Source organism: Lonchura striata, chromosome 8 (assembly GCF_050655825.1).
Source record: "Lonchura striata isolate lonStrDom1 chromosome 8, ASM5065582v1, whole genome shotgun sequence".
NCBI classification, from domain to species: Eukaryota; Metazoa; Chordata; class Aves; order Passeriformes; family Estrildidae; genus Lonchura; species Lonchura striata.
In genome coordinates, this window is record NC_140710.1 from 1,470,740 (window position 1) to 1,492,191 (window position 21,452).

Here is a 21,452-nt window from a genome sequence, read left to right on the forward strand (position 1 = left end):
CACCCCCGTGCCCTTTCCCCAGCCCGGCCAGGCTTGGCAGGGGGGTGAGAGCGGGTTCATGGCACGTCTGTTATCCTCGGTGGGCACGCTCGGGCAGCGGGACGGGAAGGTCGGGACAGAGGAGCTCTGCGGAGCTCTTGTGTCACCCCCGGAGCTGTGCCCGGCGCGGGGGACATGTGGGACAGGGGGACACAGATGTGGCACAGGCTCGTCCCCTTCTCTCTCTGCTGGCAGCGCTGCGAGGGGACACCCGGGGGTTTGATTTGACACCCAGGGGTTTGATTTGACACCCGGGGGTTTGGTTTGACACCCGGGGTTTGATTTGACACCCGGGTATTTGATTTGACACCCGGGGGTTTGATTTGACACCCGGGGGTTTGGTTTGACACCCGGGGGTTTGATTTGACACCCGGGTATTTGATTTGACACCCGGATATTTGATTTGACACCCGGGTATTTGATTTGACACCCGGGGATTTGGTTTGACACCCGGGGGTTTGATTTGACACCCGGATATTTGATTTGACACCCGGGTATTTGATTTGACACCCGGATATTTGATTTGACACCCGGATATTTGATTTGACACCCGGGGGTTTGATTTGACACCCGGGGGTTTGATTTGACACCCGGATATTTGATTTGACACCCGGGGGTTTGATTTGACACCCGGATATTTGATTTGACACCCGGGTATTTGATTTGACACCCGGGGTTTGATTTGACACCCGGGGTTTGATTTGACACCCGGGTATTTGATCTTAAAACCACCGCGGTGGCACCTGAGCCGGGGCTGGCTGGGGACACTGTCCCCACTGGGATTTCCCTGTCCCCACTGGGATTTCCCTGTCCCCACTGGGATTTCCCTGTCTCCCGGTTGGCTTCCCGGGGGACAGGGACATGCCAGGGGACAGGGAACCAGCGCTGCTTGTGCCCCGCTGGCACCGCGCTCCGGGGCGGGATTGGGTTGCTCTGAGCAGGAAATATTCCCAAATCCAAGCCGGGACAGCTGCAGGAACAAGGAAGGTGATGCCGATGTCAGAGGGGATTTGGCTGTGATTTTTGGCTGCGGTAAAAGGGCACCCGAGATACGGGGGAGTTGAAAGTCAGTTTGTCCTTCCTGCGAGCCGTGCCAGGGAGCGGCCCCCGCCCCGGCCCAGCAGCACGGCCACGCAGCAGCCGGGAAAAGGAAATTTGGGGCAGGGTTTTGCTTTTCCCCGCCGGGGCGAGCCCAGCGTGCCCCGAGTCCCTCCTGCACGGCCCGGCCGTGCCCAGGCAGGTCACGGCAGCGAGAAAATTGGGAATAACCCTTCCCCAAAGGGGCTGCAAAGACAGCCGCGGTCACGGGCAGTGAATGCCCCGCTCTGCCTGCCCTCCTCCGCCCCGAATCAGCCCTGCAGGAGGGACAGGAGCGGCCTCGGCAGCGCTGGGATGGTTGGACCGGACGGTCTCTGAGGGCTTTTCCCACCGAAACCATCCCAGGTTTGACGGGATTGCTGCTATTTCCGAGCCGAGCTGATCCCTCGTCCCCCCGCAGCACGCCCCTTCCCCGCGCCCCACCGCCGCAGCTTTCCCTCGGTTCAGCTTTGTCCCTCCACCCGTGTCCTGTCCCCTCGGGGGCTCGGGGACACGGTGGGCACCGAGCTGGGGTCGGGCTGATGGCAGCGGGTTCCCAGCGGGGACACCGAGCTGTGCGCGTCACCCTTGTCCCCAGCTCTCGAGGCGCCTTTGTGCTCCGAGCCGCCTTGGTTGGGGATTTTTCCACTTGGCAGAGCACAGCCCGGAGGGGAAGATTTAATCTCTGAAAGGGAAGGGCTGGTGCCAAAATCCTGCGTGCGGGGTCACCCGAGGGCGACACCCGGCAGGGTGCTGGGCCCCCGGGGCCGCCGTGCCAGGGACGGCGGTGCCAGCGCGGCCCCGACCCCCCGTTCTGCCACGGGGAGCCCTGTCCCCCTGCCCACACGGGGGACACGCGTTTGGTGTCCCCTTGTCCCTCAGGGCCCGGTGCCACCCCATGTGTGGCCTCACCCACGCCCCCCTTCCCCTCCTCACGGCCCCGGTGCCACACCCGGGGGTTCCCTCGTCAGCGCTGCCCATCCCAAACCCCCGTGCCATGCCCCGCTTGCTGTGCCCCACGCCCCCATCAATGCCCCCCACCGGTCCCCGTGCCATGCCCGCCCCTCCCCGCAGTGTCCCCAACCTGTCCCCCCCCCGAGATGCCCTCCTCCGGCAGCATCCCCCTGTCCCAAACCCCCTCCCTGTCCCCATCACATCCTCCCCATCCCTGTCCCCATCCCAGCCCCTGTGCCACCACCCCACCCCATCCCTGTCCCCATCCCAGCCCCCCTGTGCGATGTCCCCATTCCTGTGCCTTGTACCGTGTCCCATCCCTGTCCCCTGTGCCGTGTACCATCCCTATCCCTTGTACCGTGTCCCTATTCCTGTCCCCATCCCTGTCCCTGTCCCCATCCCCATCCCTGTCCCCATCCCCATCCCCATCCCCGTCCCTGTTCCCATTCCCATCCCCATCCCCATTCCCATCCCCATCCCCATCCCCATCCCTGTTCCCATCCCCATCCCCATCCCCGTCCCTCTCTCTGTCCCTGTCCCCATCCCCATCCCCGTTCCCATCCCTGTTCCCATCCCTGTTCCCATCCCCATCCCCATCCCTGTTCCCATCCCCATTCCCATCCCCATTCCCATCCCCATTCCCATCCCCATTCCCATCCCCGTCCCTCTCTCTGTCCCTCTCCCTCTCCCGCCCCGCCCCGCCTCGCGGCGCATGCGCGGTGTGCGCGGCGCGCGGCCCCGCCCCGCCATGGCGGCCCCGCGCAGACGCCGGGCGGGCGGTGCCGGGGGGGGCCCTGAGGGGGGAGCGGAGGGGGCGGCTGAGGGGAGAGCCCGGTGGGGAGCTGAGGGCAGAGCTGAGGGCAGAGCCGGGGGCAGAGCCGAGTGGGGAGCTCAGGGCAGAGCCGAGGGCAGAGCTGAGGGGGGAGCTAAGCGGAGAGCCAAGCGGGGAGCCAAGCGGGGAGCCAAGCGGGGAGCCGAGGGGGCGGCTGAGGGCAGAGCCGAGGGGGCGGCTGAGGGCAGAGCTGAGGGCAGAGCCGAGGGCAGAGCTGAGGGAGCCGAGGCCGCGGCGGACGGGGCAGCGGAGGGGGCAGCCCCCGGCCGAGCCCCCGCGCCCGGCGATGCGGAGCGGGGCATGGCGGCCCCGCCGCTCTGCCTGCGCCTGCTGGCCGCCGCCTTCTACGGCCTCAGCTCCTTCCTCATCGTCGTCCTCAACAAGAGCGTCCTCACCACCTACGGGTACGGCGCCGGGGACCCCCTCGGGACCGGGGTATTACCGCTGGGGATCAGGAATCCCTCCTGGGATCGGGATACCCCCCCCTCGGGACCGGGGTATTACCGCTGGGCATCGGGAATCCCACCTGGGACCGGGGTATTACCGCTGGGGATCGGGAATCCTCCCTGGGATCGGGGTATTACCGCTGGGCATCGGGAATCCTCCCTGGGACCGGGAATCTTCCCTGGGATCGGGAATCCTCCCTGGGATCGGGGTATTACTGCTGGGGATCGGGAATCCTCCCTGGGATCGGGAATCCTCCCTGGGATCGGGATACCCCCCCTTGGGATCGGGGTATTACCGCTGGGGATCAGGAATCCCTCCTGGGATCGGGAATCCTCCCTGGGATCGGGATACCCCCCCCTGGGATCGGGGTATTACCGCTGGGGATCAGGAATCCCTCCTGGGATCGGGATACCCCCCCCTCGGGACCGGGGTATTACTGCTGGGCATCGGGAATCCTCCCTGGGACCGGGGTATTACTGCTGGGCATCGGGATACTCCACCTTGGGACCGGGGTATTACTGCTGGGCATCGGGATACTCCACCTTGGGACCGGGGTATTACCGCTGGGGATCGGGAATCCCACCTGGGACCGGGGTATTACCGCTGGGGATCGGGAATCCTCCCTGGGATCGGGATACCCCCCCTTGGGACCGGGGTATTACCGCTGGGGATCGGGAATCCCCCCGGGATCGGAGTACCCCCCCTCGGGATCGGGATACGGACCCCGGGATCGGGATACCCCCCCGGGAATCGGGAATCCCACCCTGGACCGCTCCTCGGGATCGGGGTACCCCCCCTGGGATCGGGGTACTCCCGCTGGGATCAGGATACCGCTCCTCGGGATCGGGAATCCCTCCGGGATTGGGGTACCCCCCCCCCGAGATCGAGGTACCACTCCCGGGATCGGGAATCTGCCCGGGATCGGGGCACCCCCCCGGGATCGGGAATCCACCCGTGGGACGGGGATGGGGACCCCACCATTCACTCATTCCCGGTGTCACCCCCCTGTCCCGTGTCCTTCCCAGCCCCTGGCACCCCCCTGCTGCCGCCCCCCGTCCCATCCCCTCTGCTCCCAGCCCCGCGTGTCCCCCCGTGTCCCCACGGCCGTGGGGTGGTGTGGGACCCCCTTGGGGCGGGTGCCCCCCTGATCTGTGCTCTGCTCCCGCAGGTTCCCGTCCTCGCTGTGCGTGGGGCTGGGCCAGGTGAGTGGGACCCCGTGTCCCCGCACGCCGAGTTCTGGGGGGCCGTGGGGTCACCCCCTGCTCTCTTGCAGATGGTGGCCACGGTGGCCGTGCTCTGGGCGGGGAAGGCGCTGCGGGTGGTCAAGTTCCCTGACCTGGACAGACACATCCCCCGGCGGGTGAGACCCTCCCCAGCACCCAGATCCCCTCCTCGGGCACCCAAATCCTCTCCTCGGGCACCCAAATCCTCTCCTCGGGCACCCAAATCCCCTCCCCAGCACCCAGATCCCCTCCTTGGGTACCCAACTCCCCTTCCCAAGCCCTTGAATCCCCTTCCCAAGCCCTTGAATCCCCTTCCCAAACACCCAAATCTCCTTCCAAGCACTTGAATCCCCTTCCCAGGTACTCAAATCCCCTTCCCAAGCACTCAAATCCCTTCCCCGGGCTCCTTTCCCCAGCCCTGGGATCCCTGCCCCCTCAGGGGCTCTCTGGATGCCCATTCCCGGGATCCTGCAGCTCTGGGACACGTGTGTGTGTATTTGTGTGTGTGTGAAGGTTTCCATGGCGGGTGGGAATAATTCCATTCTGTTTTTATCCCCCGGGGCTGCTCGGGGAGCTGCCGGCTGGCTCCCACAGCTTTACCCCTCTTCTTTGCAGACATTTCCTCTACCTCTCCTGTACTTCGGGAACCAGATCACAGGACTGTTCAGCACAAAGAAACTGAAGTAGGGACGGGTTTAACGTTCCCTGGGGGTTTCCAGGCTTGCCAGGGAGCCCTGCCGGGCCTGGGACTCTGGGTGATGGGGCAGGAGCCTCGGGCCCTGCACTTCCCTTCCCTCCTTCCCTCCCTGCCCACGCTGGGATGTGCCACGTGTGTGTTCCCAAATGCTCCCCGCGGGCAGGGAGGGATTCGGGGCTGGCTCTTAACGGTGGGGTGAGCTCTGGGGGTGTCCCTGGGGGTCCCCCAGCCCGGCAGGCTCAGATGCAAGGGGGTGTGGGAGCACTGCCATTCCCAGAGGGGAATTCTCCCCTCAGGGCACAGGCAGGCTGATCCCATATCCCTGCTCTGATCCCGTATCCCTGCTCCGTTTGGGATGTGGGGAAGGGGGGCAGCCTCTCACGCCGCTGCTCCTTCCTCCTGCAGCCTGCCCATGTTCACGGTCCTGCGGAGGTTTTCCATCCTGTTTACGATGTTTGCCGAGGGATTCTTGCTCAAGTGAGTGCTCCCGGCCTGGGATGGTCCCGGGGCTGCTCGGGGACAGTTCTGGAGCTGCCCAGGGATAGTCCCGGGGCTGCCCAAACCCAGCCGGGAGGGGAAGGGAGGGAAGAAGGGTGTGGGTGCAGGAGCTGCCACCCCGATCCCTTCCCGAGCTGGCAGACAGGGATACCCTGCTCTGGCCCCCCTTGCAGCACTCAGGGAGGTGCAGGTGCTGTGCCAGCCCCAATTCCTGCATTCCCGGGGTGCCCACAGCCCCTTGCCAGGGCTGGAGCTGCTCCGTGCCCAGCTGAGCCCTTCCTGCCCTGCCCCAGGCAGAGCTGCAGCTCGCCACGAGCTCCCAGCTCCCCGAGGCCGAGTTCTTTATCTTCTAAAAAAATCGTGGAGGTAATTGCCCACAAATGTCTTTGCTCACAGCTCCTGCACAGCTCGGTTGGGTTGGGTTGGGGTTGGGGTTGGGGGTTGGGTTGGGGTTTTCCCCTTTTCCTCAGGAGGAAAAGCTTCTCCCTGCTCAGAGCATTCCCAAGGAGCGAGCAGTGGCTGATGGCGTGTCCTGCTGCCTCTTTCCCAGGAAGAAGTTTTCCTGGAGCATTCAGATGACAGTATTTGCCATGATCTTCGGTGCATTTGTGGCTGCCAGGTGAGCTGTCCCCATTCCCATGTCCCAGTGGGAATGGAGTTCCCTGGTGTGTCCCAAGAACAGAGGGATTAAACACTGACTTTCCCCGCCCCAAGACGTGCTCTCTAGTAGGAAAGAATGTTTTCCTGACCCAAATCCCAGCGCCTTCTCCCGTGGTTAACTTTTCCTGACAGCTTGCTGGCTCCACAGAAGGTGGAAGGAGCCTTCCAAACGTTGTCCCTGCACAGCCCAGAGCTTTAACTCTGGTTTTCCCCTCCCCAGTGCTGACTTGGCATTCGACCTGGAGGGATATATTTTTATCCTCATTAACGACGCCTTAACAGCTGCAAACGGTGCCTACGTGAAACAGAAGCTGGATTCCAAGGTGGGCTGAGCTTTGGCTTCCTTTGGCATTTTGGGACTGGTTCCTGTAAGGTCAGAGTGGGGAGGCTCAGCCATCCCATTCCCAAAATCTGTCCAGAGCTGCAGAGGGGCTGGGGATGAGGCAGGGAGGGACAGGACACAGGGAATGGCTTCACTGCCAGAGGGCAGGGATGGATGGGAGACTGGGGAGGAATTCCTGGCTGGGAGGGTGGGGATGGAATTCCCAGAGCAGCTGGGGCTGCCCCTGGATCCCTGGCAGTGCCCAGGGCCAGGCTGGAGCAGCCTGGGACAGGGGAAGGTCCCTGCCCGTGGCACTGGGTGGGCTTTAAGGTCCCTCCCAGCCCAAACCATCTGGAATTCCATGAGATTTCAGAATTGCCACCCTTGCAGCTCCTCTGTCTGGAAGAATCCCACCTGGATTGGGCTGCAGGCCCAGTCCCAGTGCAGGGTGAGCAGGAATTGCTGTTCCCACTCAACCCTCGGGTGTTTCCCGTTTGCAGGAGCTGGGGAAGTACGGGTTGCTCTATTACAATGCACTGTTCATGATCCTCCCCACCCTGGCCATTGCCTACGTCACTGGAGATGCACAGAAGGTAGGAGAGCATCCCAAAATCCATGGGTTTTGTGGCACCATCCCATGGGCAGCCTGGGGGGCTGAGGGGCAGCTGCGGGAGGGGTGGTGCCCCAAAACCAACCCAGCAGGAGGGAGCTGCAATTTAACTTTTACGTTAAATTTAAACCCACAGAGTTGCTCCATTCAGGCGTTTTTGTAATGCCTGGGGAATGGGGAAGTGGAGAGCAACAAGAAAACCCAAATATTATTTAAAGACGCTGAGTAACTTTAGAATCAATGAGTTTCTTCAAACTTTTTAAAAATGTCCTTCCCCTCTTGCTGGGGCAGTTTTGTGGGGTTGCCGTGGGGGTTCCCTTTGCTTGTGGTGCCCCATCGAGGCTGTGGTCCTGGAGATGTTAATAATATAAATATAAATATAAATATAAATATAAATATAAATATAAATATAAATATAAATATAAATATAAATATAATTTACCTATGGTTCTGTATACATGAAATTTTTCTTTAGTATTACTACTATGATTATTATTATTTGCCTGTGGTTCTGTATACATTGAAATTATTAATTATTATTATTCTTCATATTAATACTGTTGATATTATCACAAATATTAACAATATGTATAGTAATATTATTATACATATTATTATTTATTATTTTTGTTGTTGTTGCACTTGATGTGCAGCTGGCTCTCCTGAGCAACAAATTCCTTTCTCCTGGCTTTGAATTTTTTTGATTTTCCTTTGGAAATGCTCTCCATGTGCAGGGAATTCAGATAAATTCTCTCCTCCAAAGGCTGGAGGTGCCACCCACCCCGGGGGTGGCCCTGGGGCGCCCTGCCAGCCCCTCTGTCCCCCAGCCTGGTGGCTTTGTCCTCGTTAGGAGCTTAAAGCCCAGGATAATGAGCTGGGCTTAGCAGGGGTGGCAGGAGGGGGTGAAGGTGGCTCAGCCCCGCCCTGCAGAGCAGCTCCCGGGGCTGGCTTTGGGATAAAAGTGCTCATTTAGGAGCAGGAGCTGGGCCTGGGCAGGAAAACGTGGCTGTGAGCAGCCTCTGTTCAGCCCGGAGAGAGAAATGGCTTTTTTGGATTTGCTTTTGCCCTGAATAAACTCCTTTCTGGGCTGCACAAAGATGTGCTGTGTGCCGGGGCTGCTGCCAGGAAACTCCGCCTTGGCAGCTCCAGGAAAACCCCCCTGGGAAGGGCTGGGAAGGGCTGGGAAGGGCTGGGGGCCTTTCCTGTGCCTGCGGATCTGGGAATTCCTGTGGTTCCTCTGGAGGCGTCCCAGGTAACACATCCTGCTCTGTGCAGAATTCCTGGGGGAAAAGGGGCTGCAGGAGCTGCAGGAGGAGCTCCCAGGGCTGCAGCTGGGTGTCCCCGGGGGAAGGGCATTCCCAGCTGCCTGCAGCAGCCCTGGCATTCCCTGCCCAGCTGGCAGGGAGCGAGGGAAGCAGCTCCTGCCCTGTGCTGAGGCTCCTCTGCTCCCTCTGAATCCACCTGGATCCTGTGTGTGCCCAGGGATGGAGACTCCCCCACTTCCCTGGCAGCCTTTGCCCCTCTCCAAGTGTCTGTGGGATCCAGAGGGACCTTCCTGAGTGTCCCTGTGTGCCCCTGGCTCCGTGATCCTGTCCCTGGGCACCTTGGCAGAGCCTGGCTGACCCTGAGCTCTCCTCAGGGGTGCTCCAGTCCCTGCAGGATCTTGGTGGCCCCTCTGGATCCAGATGCTCCCCAGACCCCAAAAGCCCAGGGAAAAAGCCCTTCCCTGAAATCCAGGCTGCCTCAAGCCACTCTCAGCAGCATCTCCAGAGGTCACGGCTCCCTTGGGATGAGTGTTGTGGTTTGCAGGGAGTGAATTCCAAAAATGATCCAATTCTGGGGAGCAGCCAGCTGGGAGCTGCCACTCCTGAGCCCCCTGACTCTCATTCCCTGCCTTTTCCAGAAGGGCTGAGCTGAGTGCTGAGGCTGGAGGTGATGCCAGCAGGGATCCCCAGCCTTGGGATGTCATTCCAGGCTTGGAGTTGGGTTGGTTTTTCCTGCTGTGAGGTGACAGCCGATGCTGGGGGGGGTTGTTCCTTGTCTTGCTGGGAATTCTGTGCTTGCCAAGGCTCTAAAGCTGCTGTTCCTGCAGGCAGTGGAGTACCAGGGCTGGGCAGACACGTTCTTCCTCGTGCAGTTCACGCTGTCCTGTGTGATGGGGTAAGCACTGGCAGCAGGGAAGGCATCTCCATGCCAGAAACTGGGAATTGTGGTGCCCTGGTGCTATTTAAAAGCCATCAGAAATCCTCAGTCCTGCTTGGGATACCCTTCCTGAGAACTCTGGCGGCTGGAATTATCTCCCACCGTCCTCCAGTGCAGGTTTAGCTGAAAATGTGGGAAAACAAGGATGGGAATGGATCCTGGAATCCTGGAGTGCTTTGGGCTGGGAGGCAGCTGAGGCTCACCTCATTCCCCGAGGGGCAGGGACCCCAGGGTGGTGGGATGAGGATTCCCAAGGTGGTGTCCCTGACGTTGGCTCTTTTCCACAGGTTTATTTTGATGTATTCCACGGTTCTTTGCACTCAGTACAACTCTGCTCTTACAACTACAATAGTTGGCTGCATTAAGGTGAGTGGCATTCCCTGCTCCCAAAAAACCCCTCTCGGTTATCCCTTGGGAATTGCATTAACCCCTCATGTTCCACCCCCTGCATTTCCTTTTCCATCAATTCCATTTTCCATACAATTCCCTTGTCTCAGGCTGTTTGTTCCTCCCATCTTGTTCCTTTGCAGAATATTTTAATAACCTATATTGGGATGTTTTTTGGAGGAGATTATATTTTTACATGGATGAACTTCATTGGTCTAAATATCAGGTAAGAGCAGAGGTTTATTTATGACTTGTCAGTGAAAACTGGGGTGAAACTGAAACGATCTGACAGATATAGTGGATTTTTGCCCCCCCCAAAACAAAACCCCCATGGATTTGGGATTTTGTACTTGGTTGTTTTGTGCTTGTGCTTGGGTTCTGTGCTTTGTGCTTAGGTTTTGTGGGATGTTCCCAAACTTGGTTCGTTTTAAAGCCAGGAGAATCCACAGGAGTATTTTAGCAGGAAAATTGACTTTTCCCTGAGTTACCAAGCAGAGTCATGGGATTAAAGCAGCAAAGGAAGAATTTTGGGGATTGTTTCACCTGGTGTTTCTTATTATTCAGCTTTTGGAAAAATCTCCTTTCTGGGCTGTGTTGTGGGGGTCGCTCCTGTCCTTTTGAAGGATCCTTTGGGGGTGGAACAGGTCTGGAACGAGAACACCCGGGTTTAGGAGGAAAGCTGGGAATTCTGATGGGAAGGGGATGCTGCCAGCAGATCCCTGTGGGTGGCTCTGCCTTGTCCTGGTGTGTGTGGCTGGTGCAGGAGCCGGGCTGGCTGCCCACACGTTCCTCAATCTCTTGCAGCATTGCTGGCAGCCTGGTGTACTCCTACATCACCTTCAGCGAGGAGCAGATGAGCAAGGAGTCGGATGCTGGCAGCAAGCTGGATATGAAAGGGAAGAGCTCGGTGTGAGCAGGGAGAGGCTTTTTTTGGGAGCCGACCTCTCCTGCTGGGCAGGACGTGGGGAGGGAGCCGGGAGCCTCGGGGGTGCTCCTGATTTGCACAGCGGAGATTGCTGCCTTCACAAATCCTTGGGAGGATCCATCCAGCCTGCACGGGATGGGATGAGCCTAATTGAGCCTGATCGGGAGGAATTAACGGGTTTCTAATCAAGGGAGATGGGCACGGGCGGGGCCGGGGCTGGACCCCTGGATCTGCTGATCCCAGCGGGGTGGGGCTCCCTCCGGAGCACGGAATGCCGAGGGAGCCGGCGTTCCCCGGGAGCTGCTCCTGGCCTGGGCCAGGGCCTCCTGGCTGAATCTTCGCTGCTCTCTGGACTTGATTTTTAGCTATTTTCTCTTTTTTTTTCTGTTTGGTCCATTGACCCGCTTCTCAAGCTGGGTTTGCCCTCCTGGGTTTATCAGAGCCCTGCATCCATCCACCTGTGCCGTTCCGAGGCTCGGTGACATTCCCAGAAGGGTTTTCCTGCCCCGCTGAGCTCTGCAGCCTCCCCGGGATCCAGGCCTGGCTTTTTGGGAAAGCTGCTGCCCTTCCTGGGGAGACCCAGCAGGGAGAAGCTGCTGGGAGCACAGGAGAGCCCAGCTTGTCCCACCTGGCACAGCACATCCAGGCAGTCTGCAGGGGCTGCAGCTCCCACCCCTGGAAGAGGCACAAGGACTTAAATCTTCTTTTTTGGCAAGTACAGGGGCCCCATAATTCTCATTTTCCATGGAATGAATCCCCCTGGGTTTGTGACCTGCTAAAAGAATTGGAAGTGTAGAACACTGGGCAGTGTTCAAGTGATTTTTAAAGGTTGTCTTATCCAGCACCTCTCTCGAGGTTTCCTTGGGATGTCTTTTGGTTTTAAAAGAATTGTTTTTAATCTTGGTTAAAAAAACTTTTAGTAAAGTAATGTATTTAGAGATTTTTGTACCCTAACAGCTTCTCTAGACACTGACAGTGGGTTTTTTTAAGAAATACTTGCTTAAACTGGAAGTGCTGTTGGGCAAAGCTGCATTTGTTGGAGTTTACTGGAAGCTTTTGGATGGGAAGAGATTTTTCTGTGAGGGTGCAGCTCCAGCCTGGTGTGCTGGGGAAGGTGTGGAGCGAGTCAGCTGCTGCCTGCTCCTGGAGCAATTCCAGAGCCACAATTCCCTCTTTTTTTGTGGGATTTTGTGGTCACTGTAGTGACCAGGGCCAGTTGGGGTGTCCTGGAGCAGCCCCTCAGCACATTCCTCCTCTGAGCACAGTAAAAAAGAAATCCCCGATTATTTTGTCTCCCAAAATTCCAGCAAAACCTCGGCTTTGTCCAGGGTGGGGAGGGTCACAAACCCTTCCTGGGGTGCAGAGGCCCCCCAGTCCCAGCCCGGATGGGGCTGCTGGTCCCTGTACTGGTTTTGTACTGGTTCTGTCCTGCTTCCCAGTACCCAGCTCCTGGCCTTGCTGCAGCATTCCCAAATCCCAAATCCCTTCTTTCTCCCCCGTGTGCTCCGACTCTGCCGTGCTGAGGTCCCAGCCAGGAGGGTGATTCTGCCAGAGGGGTTTTTATGATTTGTTTGGTTTTGAATCTACTGGTTAGATTTGCAGTCCTGACAGGGAAGGATTTTTAAAGCTTATTTTGTCCATGCTGGGATCCTGCTGGATCCTAAACACTGGGAAAGCCAAGAATTCCTCTAACAGTATTTTCTATGCTATTAATTGAGTAAAAAAAATGTTTTCTATAGAGAATCTATTTACAAAATGAGCATTTTAGTGATGAAACTCTGAATGTATGGCAGGCTGTGGATGTGAGGAATGAGAGCAGAAAGGATTTATGTGCCTCTGTATTTTTGTATTTGCTTCCAATAAACCAATGAACCAAAGCTGCTCCTGCCTCACCCCTCTCTGCCCTGGAGAGGATGGGAATGCTGGGCTGGAGGAATCAGGGATTTAGGGGGCTCTTCACAGCCCCCAGTCCCAGCAGGGTGAGTGGGGGGATTCTGGGTTCCCAGCTGCGAATATTCCTTGGGGAGGGATTTGGGAAACATTACGGGCAAGGAAGGAAACAGTGGAAGTTGATCCAGAAAAATGGGTTTTGTTGCCATGGGTTTCACTGCAGAGTACCAGCCACTGCTCTCCCATCCTCTGACAGGGAATATTCCACCCCTCTGGAGCAAAGAAAGTCAGGAATTTCGGATGCAGACAGTAAGTTTAAAAATATTTTAATAAGCTTTTCCAGAATTGCAGACGGGGAAGGGGAGTAAGAGGAGGGAATTACTGACAGTGCAAAATACTGTGTGGAAAAAATGTCTCAACCTCATCTGTAGGGTTTGTGTGGGGGGGGATTTTGTAGCACACTGAACCCTTTGGGAAACCCAAGGATTTCCTGCTGGACTGGGTTCCCACCTGTACAGAAGGCTTGGAAAATGAAAGCAAAGTTAGATTTCCAGGATTTTCAATAGCTTTAGTAGTAGTGCAATGACTTATCGAGTTACAGTGGCTGCAGTTTGAAACATGAACAAAGTATTGTATAAAACACCAGCATAAACAAAAGGTAAATTAGAATTAAATATTCTTATATTCTTAAAGTCTAGCTGAGCATTACATAGTGGATTATGGAATGTCAGGTCTCTTCTAAGTATCACCAAAAAAAAAAAAAGGAAAGATAAAAAACAAAGCAACGTTCCTGAAAATGTACACAGTGCTGGATTTCACACACGAGCCTGAGACAATTCCTTTGGAAACTTTCCTATGGATTTTTGGAAGTATTTCCAACTTGCAACCGAAAACAAAGAACATCAAAATAAAACTGAAAATAGGATTCTGCTTGTGTGGAACCGTCTTTGAGGTTCTGCTCATAACCAGAGGGGAGAGTTACCAGCAACCTCTGCCTCAGGCATTAATCACTGCACTCCTTAATTAACACAGGCCGTAATGAATGAGCCTCACCCCGAGGCTCTCCAGGAGCAGGGCTGGCAGGCAGAGCTGATCATTCCCCAGGGTTCTGCATCCACAACCCATCCTCATCCCGAGGCTTGGCTCATTCCTGATCACAAAGTCCAAGGAAAGTTCAGTGGAGGAGAAACCAAATCAGCCCAAGCCCTGAGCAGTGGAGTTTGGGTTGAAACATCCATTTCAAACCATTGAGTTCAGCTGGAACCACAAAGAGAAAAAAACCTGCAGAGAAAACAACCAGTGAAGGATGAACAGCACACCTGGGAGGAGGAGGAGGACCAGGGTTAGCAGTGATCAAATGAACAACGATCCCGGATTTTAACACGGCACAAGTGGAGCTGGGCTGAAGAAAACAACCAAACAAAACCAAAATGAACTGGGATTTCAAATATTCCTGATTGCTGGATGTAAATCCTACACCCACAGCTTTCCAGAGGTGCTGCTGGCAGGGTGAGCATCACCCTATTCCCATTTCCTTATGAGGAATTTTTGGTTTTCACACTGGGATTCTCCCCAGCTCAATGTGAAATTCCTGCTCTCCCTTCTCCAGGGATTTTCTGATTTTTGAGCTCCCAGCTGCATTTCCAGCCAGCCCAGCCCCTGCTGTGCTCCCCGAAACCTGGCAGGGCACAGCAAATAAACCAGGGCACGATGGAGCAGCTGAACCTGAAGAAGGTTCAGCAAACTCGACAATTTGACTGCTGTGAAATTTCTCTGAGGTCCAAACAAAGGGAGAAAGAAAGCAAGGAAATGTGTGCAATGCAAGCAGCATGCTTAACAAAAATTTAAACATCATTATTTGCCATAAAACAAGTAAAAAAACCCCCAAATGTCCAAAATCAAATGCCTCCTAACTATTCTTATGTTAATTATTTACCAGTTTCTGGGAAGAAAATTAACACATTGGTGATTAATTTTTAACTCCATTGGTTTGGTTTGGTTTGGTTTGGTTTGGTTTTTTTTTTTTTAGAAAAGACTTCAGCAAAATAAAAGGAAGCTGACATTAGACTCAGGGTATCAACTCTCTCATAAAAGTTTACCAACTGTACAAGGTAAGAAAATTATACAAGCTTTTGTTTTAAGAAAGGACAGTTCAATCAAGACATAAGTACTGTAAAAATCTTTCAAAGGCTACAAAGAAATCTGGAAAAATACAGAATGTATTTCTTTAGCCCAGATAAAGAATATGGAAAGACATCATTGATGTCAACAATTTTACATAGACAAACCTGACCTGGTTTATTTATTTACCTTTTAAAACTTCTATATATAAAAATAGTTGTGCTCATAACTTTCAGGATTCATGAGGGTTCCTTAATGATGGGATGGCATTTTCCTCTCTCCAGCAGGAGTGGAAGTCTCTGTGCCTGCTCTGTCTTGGCTTTTCCTGTTTTAACTTCCTGCAAAGCCCCATATGCTTTGTTCACTTGTACACTGATTAAATGCTGTCTTATACATTAAATGCTGTATTAACAGATTCTATAATGTATTAGGCTGGGAATATTTTTGCAGCAACTCACTGCTTTGTTCCTTAAATATTTAAGAGCCTTTTATCCCAGAACCGCAGCTGCCAGCTCTGAGAAATTCAATATTTTCCTGCTGCTTTTCAGCACTGAAGAAAACCAAATCATCGGATCTTTAGAAGGTCTCAGGAAACAAAAAAAAAATCTCAGATTGTTTATGGAACCGGACTTTGGAAGGTAACCCATCAACCCTGAAAATTGTAGACACCCAGAATTTACTCCAAGGAATAAAATCAGCTCCCAGCACTCAGTCATCCAAAGTTTCCAGCTCCTCCAGCTTCCCGTGGGAGTTGGTTTCCTGGAAGAACTCTGAAGCACCCGGGCTCTCCTTCCCATTGCTGTTCATTCTCCTTCTTTTCAGAGGTCTCTCACTCTTCTCTTCCAGCTCAGGCTCGTTCCTTGAGGCCGAATGAGCAAGTTTGGCCTCGCTGGGGAGGTTCTCGGCTTCGTAGCCGTTGGTGTCCAGCTCCGTGTGAGGCGTTTTCTTCCCGCTGCAGGGTCCATTGGCGTGCAGCCCCTCCAGCCTGGCCTCCTCCTTCCCTGGCACCTCCCCTGGGCCGTTGGCAGAGACACCTGGGTGGAGAGAAACCCCGTCAGCAAAGTCAGCAGCAGCACAGCAGGGTCAGGAAAGCAGATCTGAACTCAAAATCCATTAAAAATCCAGTGTTTTTCTGCTGCTCCTCACTGTGTGGCTGATGTGCACACAACTGACACAGGGAGGAGGTCATGGAAGTGCTTCAGAGGAGCAGAGAATGACCTGGAATCAGGATGCAGGGCTGCAGGTGAGCTCAGAATCCATTAAAAATCCAGTTTTCCTCCTTCTCCTCACTGTGTGGCTGATGTGCACACAACTGACACAAGGGAATTCATGGAAGTGCTTGAGGAGCAGAGAATGACCTGGAATCCCAGGATGCAGGGCTGCAGGTGAGCTCTCCTCACCTGGGCTGGGTCAGGAAAGCAGATCTGAACTCAAAATCCATTAAAAATCCAGTGTTTTTCTGCTGCTCCTCACTGTGTGGTTGATGTGCACACAACTGACACAAGGGAATTCATGGAAGTGCTTCAAAGGAGCAGAGAATAACCTGGAATCCCAGGATGCAGGGCTGCAGGTGAGCTCAAAATCCATTAAAAATCCAGGTTTCCTTCTCCTCACTGTGTGGCTGATGTGCACACAACTGACACAAGGGAATTCATGGAAGTGCTTCAGAGGAGCAGAGAATGACCTGGAATCAGGATGCAGGGCTGCAGGTGAGCTCTGGGCACTCTGTGCACTTCCAGGTGATTTCCAGGCTCTGAGGGAGTCCCCAGCTCTGCCCCCTTTCCTGCCTGGCTCCTCTCCCATTCCCATTCTCCCTTCCCAGCCCTCAGGAGGAGCTCCTGAGGAGCAGCAGGAGCTCCCCAGCTCCAGCTCAGGACTCCTCCCAGCCCTGGAATTCCATCTCTGCACGGCACAGGGCACACAGAACTCACCACCTCAGCTAACAGCAAATTCCAGGGGGATTTAACTTCCAGACAAGGCCCCTGCTTAAATGCCAACGTGGAGGGGCTTTTAAAAACCAGCTTTAACCTGAAATAGGCTGTTTGTCTCTGGGGGTGCTCGCCTGGAGAAAGGGAAGCTTTGGGAGAGCTCCGAGCCATTCCCAGGGCCCAAAGGAGCTCCAGGAGCTCCCTGGGACGAGGCACAGGGAATGGCATTCAGGCGGTGGAGGGGCAGGTGGGGCTGTGGGCACAGAGGAGCGGGACCAGCCTGGGGGGGTGGGCAGGGCTGGGCTGGGATTCCAGAGGAGCTGTGGCTGCTCCATCGCCCGGAGCAGCCTGGGGACCTGGGGGTGGCCCCAGGCAGGGCAGGTGGGCAGGGCGTGCCAGGGACACGGGCCAGAGCGGGCTGGCACGGGACAGAGCGGGCTGGCAGGGTGTGCCAGGGAGTGCCAGGGGCACGGGACAGAGCGGGCTGGCACGGGCCAGAGCAGGCTGGCAGGGTGTGCCAGGGAGTGCCAGGGGCATGGGCCCACGGCAGGGATGGGCTGTCCTGAGGCTGGCAGGGTGTGCCAGGGTGTGCCTGGGGCAGAGGCCCACGGCAGGCCCGGCTGTCCCGGGGCTGTCCCGGGGCTCGGGCCCATGGCAGGGATGGGCTGTCCCGAGGCTGGCACGGTGTGCCAGGGTGTGCCCGGGGCTCGGGCCCTGTCTCACCGTTGTGGGCGCTGCCCGAGGCGCACTCGTCCCTCTCGGACTGGCTGGCGCTGCTGTTGGAGGCCGTGGGCGGCGGCGACGGCGCCCGGCTGGAGGCGGCGCTCTCGCTCTCGTCCAGGAGGCGGTCCATGTAATCCCTGCGGACAGACAGACAGACAGACACAGCCATGGGACCCCTGCGGGCGGACAGACAGACAGACACAGCCATGGGACCCCTGCGGGCAGATGGACAGGATCCATGTAATCCCTGCGGACAGACAGACAGACAGACACAGCCATGGGACCCCTGCAGATGGACAGACAGACAGACACAGCCATGGGACCCCTGCGGATGGACAGACAGACACAGCCATGGAATCCTGCAGGACACACAGACACACAGCTGGGACAGGATCCCTGGATCCCTGCAGGACAGACAGACACAGGATCCCTGGATCCCTGCAGGACACACAGACACAGGATCCCTGCAGGACACACAGACACAGGATCCCTGGATCCCTGCAGGACAGACAGACACAGGATCCCTGCAGGACAGACAGACACAGGGTCCCTGGATCCCTGCAGGACACACAGACACTGGATCCCTGCAGGACAGACAGACACAGGGTCCCAGGATCCCTGCAGGACACACAGACACTGGATCCCTGGATCCCTGCAGGACACACAGACACTGGATCCCTGCAGGACACACAGACACAGGATCCCTGCAGGACACACAGACACAGTGGGACAGCTGCAGATGGCCCTGCACACGCTGCAGCTGTGGGGAGGTTTCCCGCTGGCAGGGGCAGGGATTTTGGGATGGGGTTCTGGGCAGGAATTGCTCCCTGGGCTGCAATTCCCGAGTGCTGCCCCTGGATCCCTGGCAGCGCCCAGGGCCGGGCCGGGTGGCGCTGGAGCAGCCTGGCAGTGCCCTCTGCCCCTTGGGCTCCTCCCAACCCACAGCGCCCACGATTCCGAACCCTTTGTGTCCGCCCTGGGCTCCCCAGGGGATCCCTTCAGGCAAGAAACCCTTGGAATGTGCTGAGCGCCAACACCAACCCACTGCACCAAAACCAAATCCCATTTGTGCACAAAACCCCAGAGGGGTCGAGCTCAAACCAAGAGAAAAACTCCAGAGCTCAAGACATTCCCATCTGTGGAATTTACTCCATTCCCATCCGTGGAATTTACTCCATTCCCATCCGTGGAATTTATTCCATTCCCATCTCTGGAATTTATTCCATTCCCATCCGTGGAATTTACTCCATTCCCATCTGTGCCATTTATTCCAGAGCTCCAGTTCAGGAGGAATGGAAGGTGGAAACAAAGCTGGTGGGTGAAAGCTTTGGATGTGGTGGGAGGGCTGGAATAACTCCAGAAACTTCTCCTGACACGTAATTATCCTGGAATTCCAGCCTGAATTCCCTGAATTTACCTGCAAAATCATTCAAGAACAGACAAGTCCAATCCTTAATGACTTAATGCTGCACCCAGAAGCAGGAAGACAACAAAAATGTCCAATTTGGGGGAAAATGGAAAATAGAGGGGAAAGGAAAAATAAGGGGAAATACAGGGAAAATGGAAAATAGGGGAAAAGGAAAAATAGGGGGGAAATACAGGGGAAATGGAAAATAGGGGAAAAGGGGAAATAGGAGGGAAAATAGGGGGGAAATGGAAAATAAAGGGGAAAATGGAAAATGGGGGAAAACGGAAAATAGGAGGAAATGGAAAATAGGAGGAAAAATAGAAAATAAAGAGGGAAAATGGAAAACAGGAGGGAAAATGGAAAATAAGAGGGAAAATGGGAAATAGGGGGGGAAATGGAAAATAGGAGGAAAAATGGAAATAGGGTGGAAATGGAAAATAGGAGGGGAAAATGGAAAATAGGAAAAATGGAAAATGGAAAATAGGAGGGAAAACAGAAAATGGGAGGGAATGAAAAATAGGAGGGAAAATGAAAAATAGGAGGGAAAATGGAAAATAGGAGGAAAAATGGAAAATAGGGGGGGAATGGAAAATAGGGGGAAATGGATAATAGGAGGGAAAGTGGAAAATAGGAGGGAAAGTGGAAAATAGGAGGGAAAATGGAAAATAGGCGGAAAATGGAAAATAGGAGGGAAAATGGAAAATAGGGGAAAATGGAAAATAGGGGGGGAAATGGAAATAGGGGGGGAATGGAAAATAGGGGGGAAATGGAAAATGGTGGGGGGAAATGGAAAATAGGGGGAAAATGAAAACCAGGGGGGGAAACCCAGCAAGAGATGGCAGGAAAGGGGGAGCCAGGCAGTCCCTGCCAGGTAAAAAACTCTTTAACACCCACAAAGTCCCTGATGGCAACTCTGGGTGCCCCAGGGCCCCGCAGGGCTTGGAGAAACAACAATATTCCAAAGAAGGATGGAGAGAGGAGCCAGGGAGAAATGAGGAATGAAAAGACTGGTGGAAAAGCTTGGCAGGAGGCAGTGGAAAGAGTGGGACTGGCAGATCCCGTTTGGTGCAGGAGCTTTGGAATGAAGGGCAGCAGAAGGAGCTGGGAGGGCAGCTCTGCTCCCTCCTTCCCCACCAGCATGGGAATGGGAACGGAGCTTTGGAGAGCCCCAAGTCCCCCAGGATTTGGTGTTGTGCTGGCCAGAATGATGGACAAACAATGCACCACAAGTCCCACCTGGAACTCGGGATCCATGCTTTTGTAGAAAATGTATTTAATTAAAGCAAGCGTTTAGAAGAAAAACCTATTAACATTTAAAAAGTAAACCAATCCAATTCTAACACGACTCAAACTCAGACTGCTCCTCAGTGCAAAGTGTCGCCCTCACCCCAAATAAATGTATTTTACACATCATTTACACACACTTCTGATGATTTTTTTTTCCACTTTGGCTGTTTTCCTGCTGCAAATTAGTTTCCAAATCCCCGATTTTTCAGCCGAGGGCAGGATAAACTAAAGCTTGAACCCCGAAATGATGAAATCAGGCACATCTTACGTGACCCCAGGGTGCAGGTTGTATTTTTTCTTCCCAAAGCGGGTCTGCTGAGCGAAGAAATCGTAACGCTCCGACTTTTTCCACATGTAGTAAAAAGCCACACATTCCCCCACGGAGCGGGTCCGCACCTGGAGCAGAGCCAGCAACTCGGGGTCAGCAATTCTGATCCAGAGAAAATATCCAGCATTTGGGGCAAAACAGCGTGAAATTCCAAGTCAAAGCTGCTTGGAAGATCCTCAGTGTAAAATTTTGAAATTTGAGGGGAGTGAAGGGCGCTTGGAAAAATATTTTGGGGGTCTCGTGGAAGGAAGGAAAATTGCAAGGGTGTGTGCAGAGTCAGGCTCCAGGGGAGCAGCTCTTCCCACAGGATTTCTGCACTTCCAGTTACAAATTCTGGGATTTGAGACACCAATTTGGATGTAAATATTGGGAAAAAACTGAGGAGGAAAAAATTCCTGCCTGGATCCATCCCTGCAAGGTTGGAGCAAGCTGGGAGAGTGGAACTGTCCCTGCCCGTGGGATCTTTAAGGTCCCTTCCAACCCAAACCATTCCAGGACTCGGTGATTCTACAGCAAAAACAAAATAATTTTGTCCATTTCTTTGTGAAGGACAAAATTTATTGGTAATTAGTTTGTTTTAAAATGTAAAAAGTGAGAATTGCACTTGAAGTTTACCTTATTTGCCTGAATCACGTGGAAATCCTTGCCATAGACTTTCAGCCCTTGCTCGAAGTTCCTGCATTCCTCTTCTGTCCAAACAGATAATTCTTCTGCAGGAAAATCAAAAACAAAAGCAATAAAGAAAAGAGTTCATTAAAAAAGCCACCAAAAGGGACAGAAAAAATCTGGGTCCTTTCTCCAACTGCTGATTCCATAGGGGCCAGCCCCAGGAATTTCCCTTTTTGGAATTTCCCTTTTTGGTATAAAAATGGGAATTCTCCTGTTGGAGGACAT

At 54.7% G+C, this 21,452-nt stretch overlaps 2 protein-coding genes across 8 annotated transcripts in view; one reads left to right on the top strand and one right to left on the bottom strand.

The window, feature by feature from the left end:
- Positions 1-3,110: 3,110 nt before the first annotated feature.
- SLC35D1 (solute carrier family 35 member D1) lies at positions 3,111-12,750 on the top strand. Its single transcript, XM_077785304.2, has 12 exons — positions 3,111-3,306; positions 4,518-4,551; positions 4,623-4,709; positions 5,188-5,255; positions 5,675-5,746; positions 6,318-6,386; positions 6,648-6,750; positions 7,250-7,342; positions 9,452-9,519; positions 9,849-9,927; positions 10,092-10,174; positions 10,753-12,750. The coding sequence occupies exons 1-12, from the start codon at positions 3,203-3,205 to the stop codon at positions 10,859-10,861; spliced, it is 969 nt and encodes a 322-aa protein (XP_077641430.1). The 5' UTR covers positions 3,111-3,202; the 3' UTR covers positions 10,862-12,750.
- Positions 12,751-13,072: 322 nt separating this feature from the next.
- MIER1 (MIER1 transcriptional regulator) overlaps positions 13,073-21,452 on the bottom strand; it is a 36,629-nt gene continuing 28,249 nt past the window's right edge. For all 7 annotated transcript variants that reach the window (XM_021535584.3, XM_021535585.3, XM_085586095.1 and 4 more), the window contains 4 exons: positions 21,174-21,268; positions 20,499-20,626; positions 17,536-17,672; positions 13,073-15,918 (listed from right to left, as the gene is read on the bottom strand). In XM_021535584.3, coding sequence (XP_021391259.1) covers positions 15,593-15,918; positions 17,536-17,672; positions 20,499-20,626; positions 21,174-21,268 — 686 coding nt within the window. In that variant the 3' untranslated portion in view covers positions 13,073-15,592. The remainder of the gene's footprint in view (positions 15,919-17,535; positions 17,673-20,498; positions 20,627-21,173; positions 21,269-21,452) is intronic.

Bases quoted from the DNA above. Each gene is read 5' to 3' on its own strand.
- SLC35D1 (XM_077785304.2), top strand. From the start codon at position 3,203: ATGGCGGCCCCGCCGCTCTGCCTGCGCCTGCTGGCCGCCGCCTTCTAC. The intron at 9,520-9,848 runs GTAAGCACTGGC...TCTTTTCCACAG, and splicing joins ACGCTGTCCTGTGTGATGGG to GTTTATTTTGATGTATTCCA. The intron at 10,175-10,752 runs GTAAGAGCAGAG...AATCTCTTGCAG, and splicing joins TTCATTGGTCTAAATATCAG to CATTGCTGGCAGCCTGGTGT.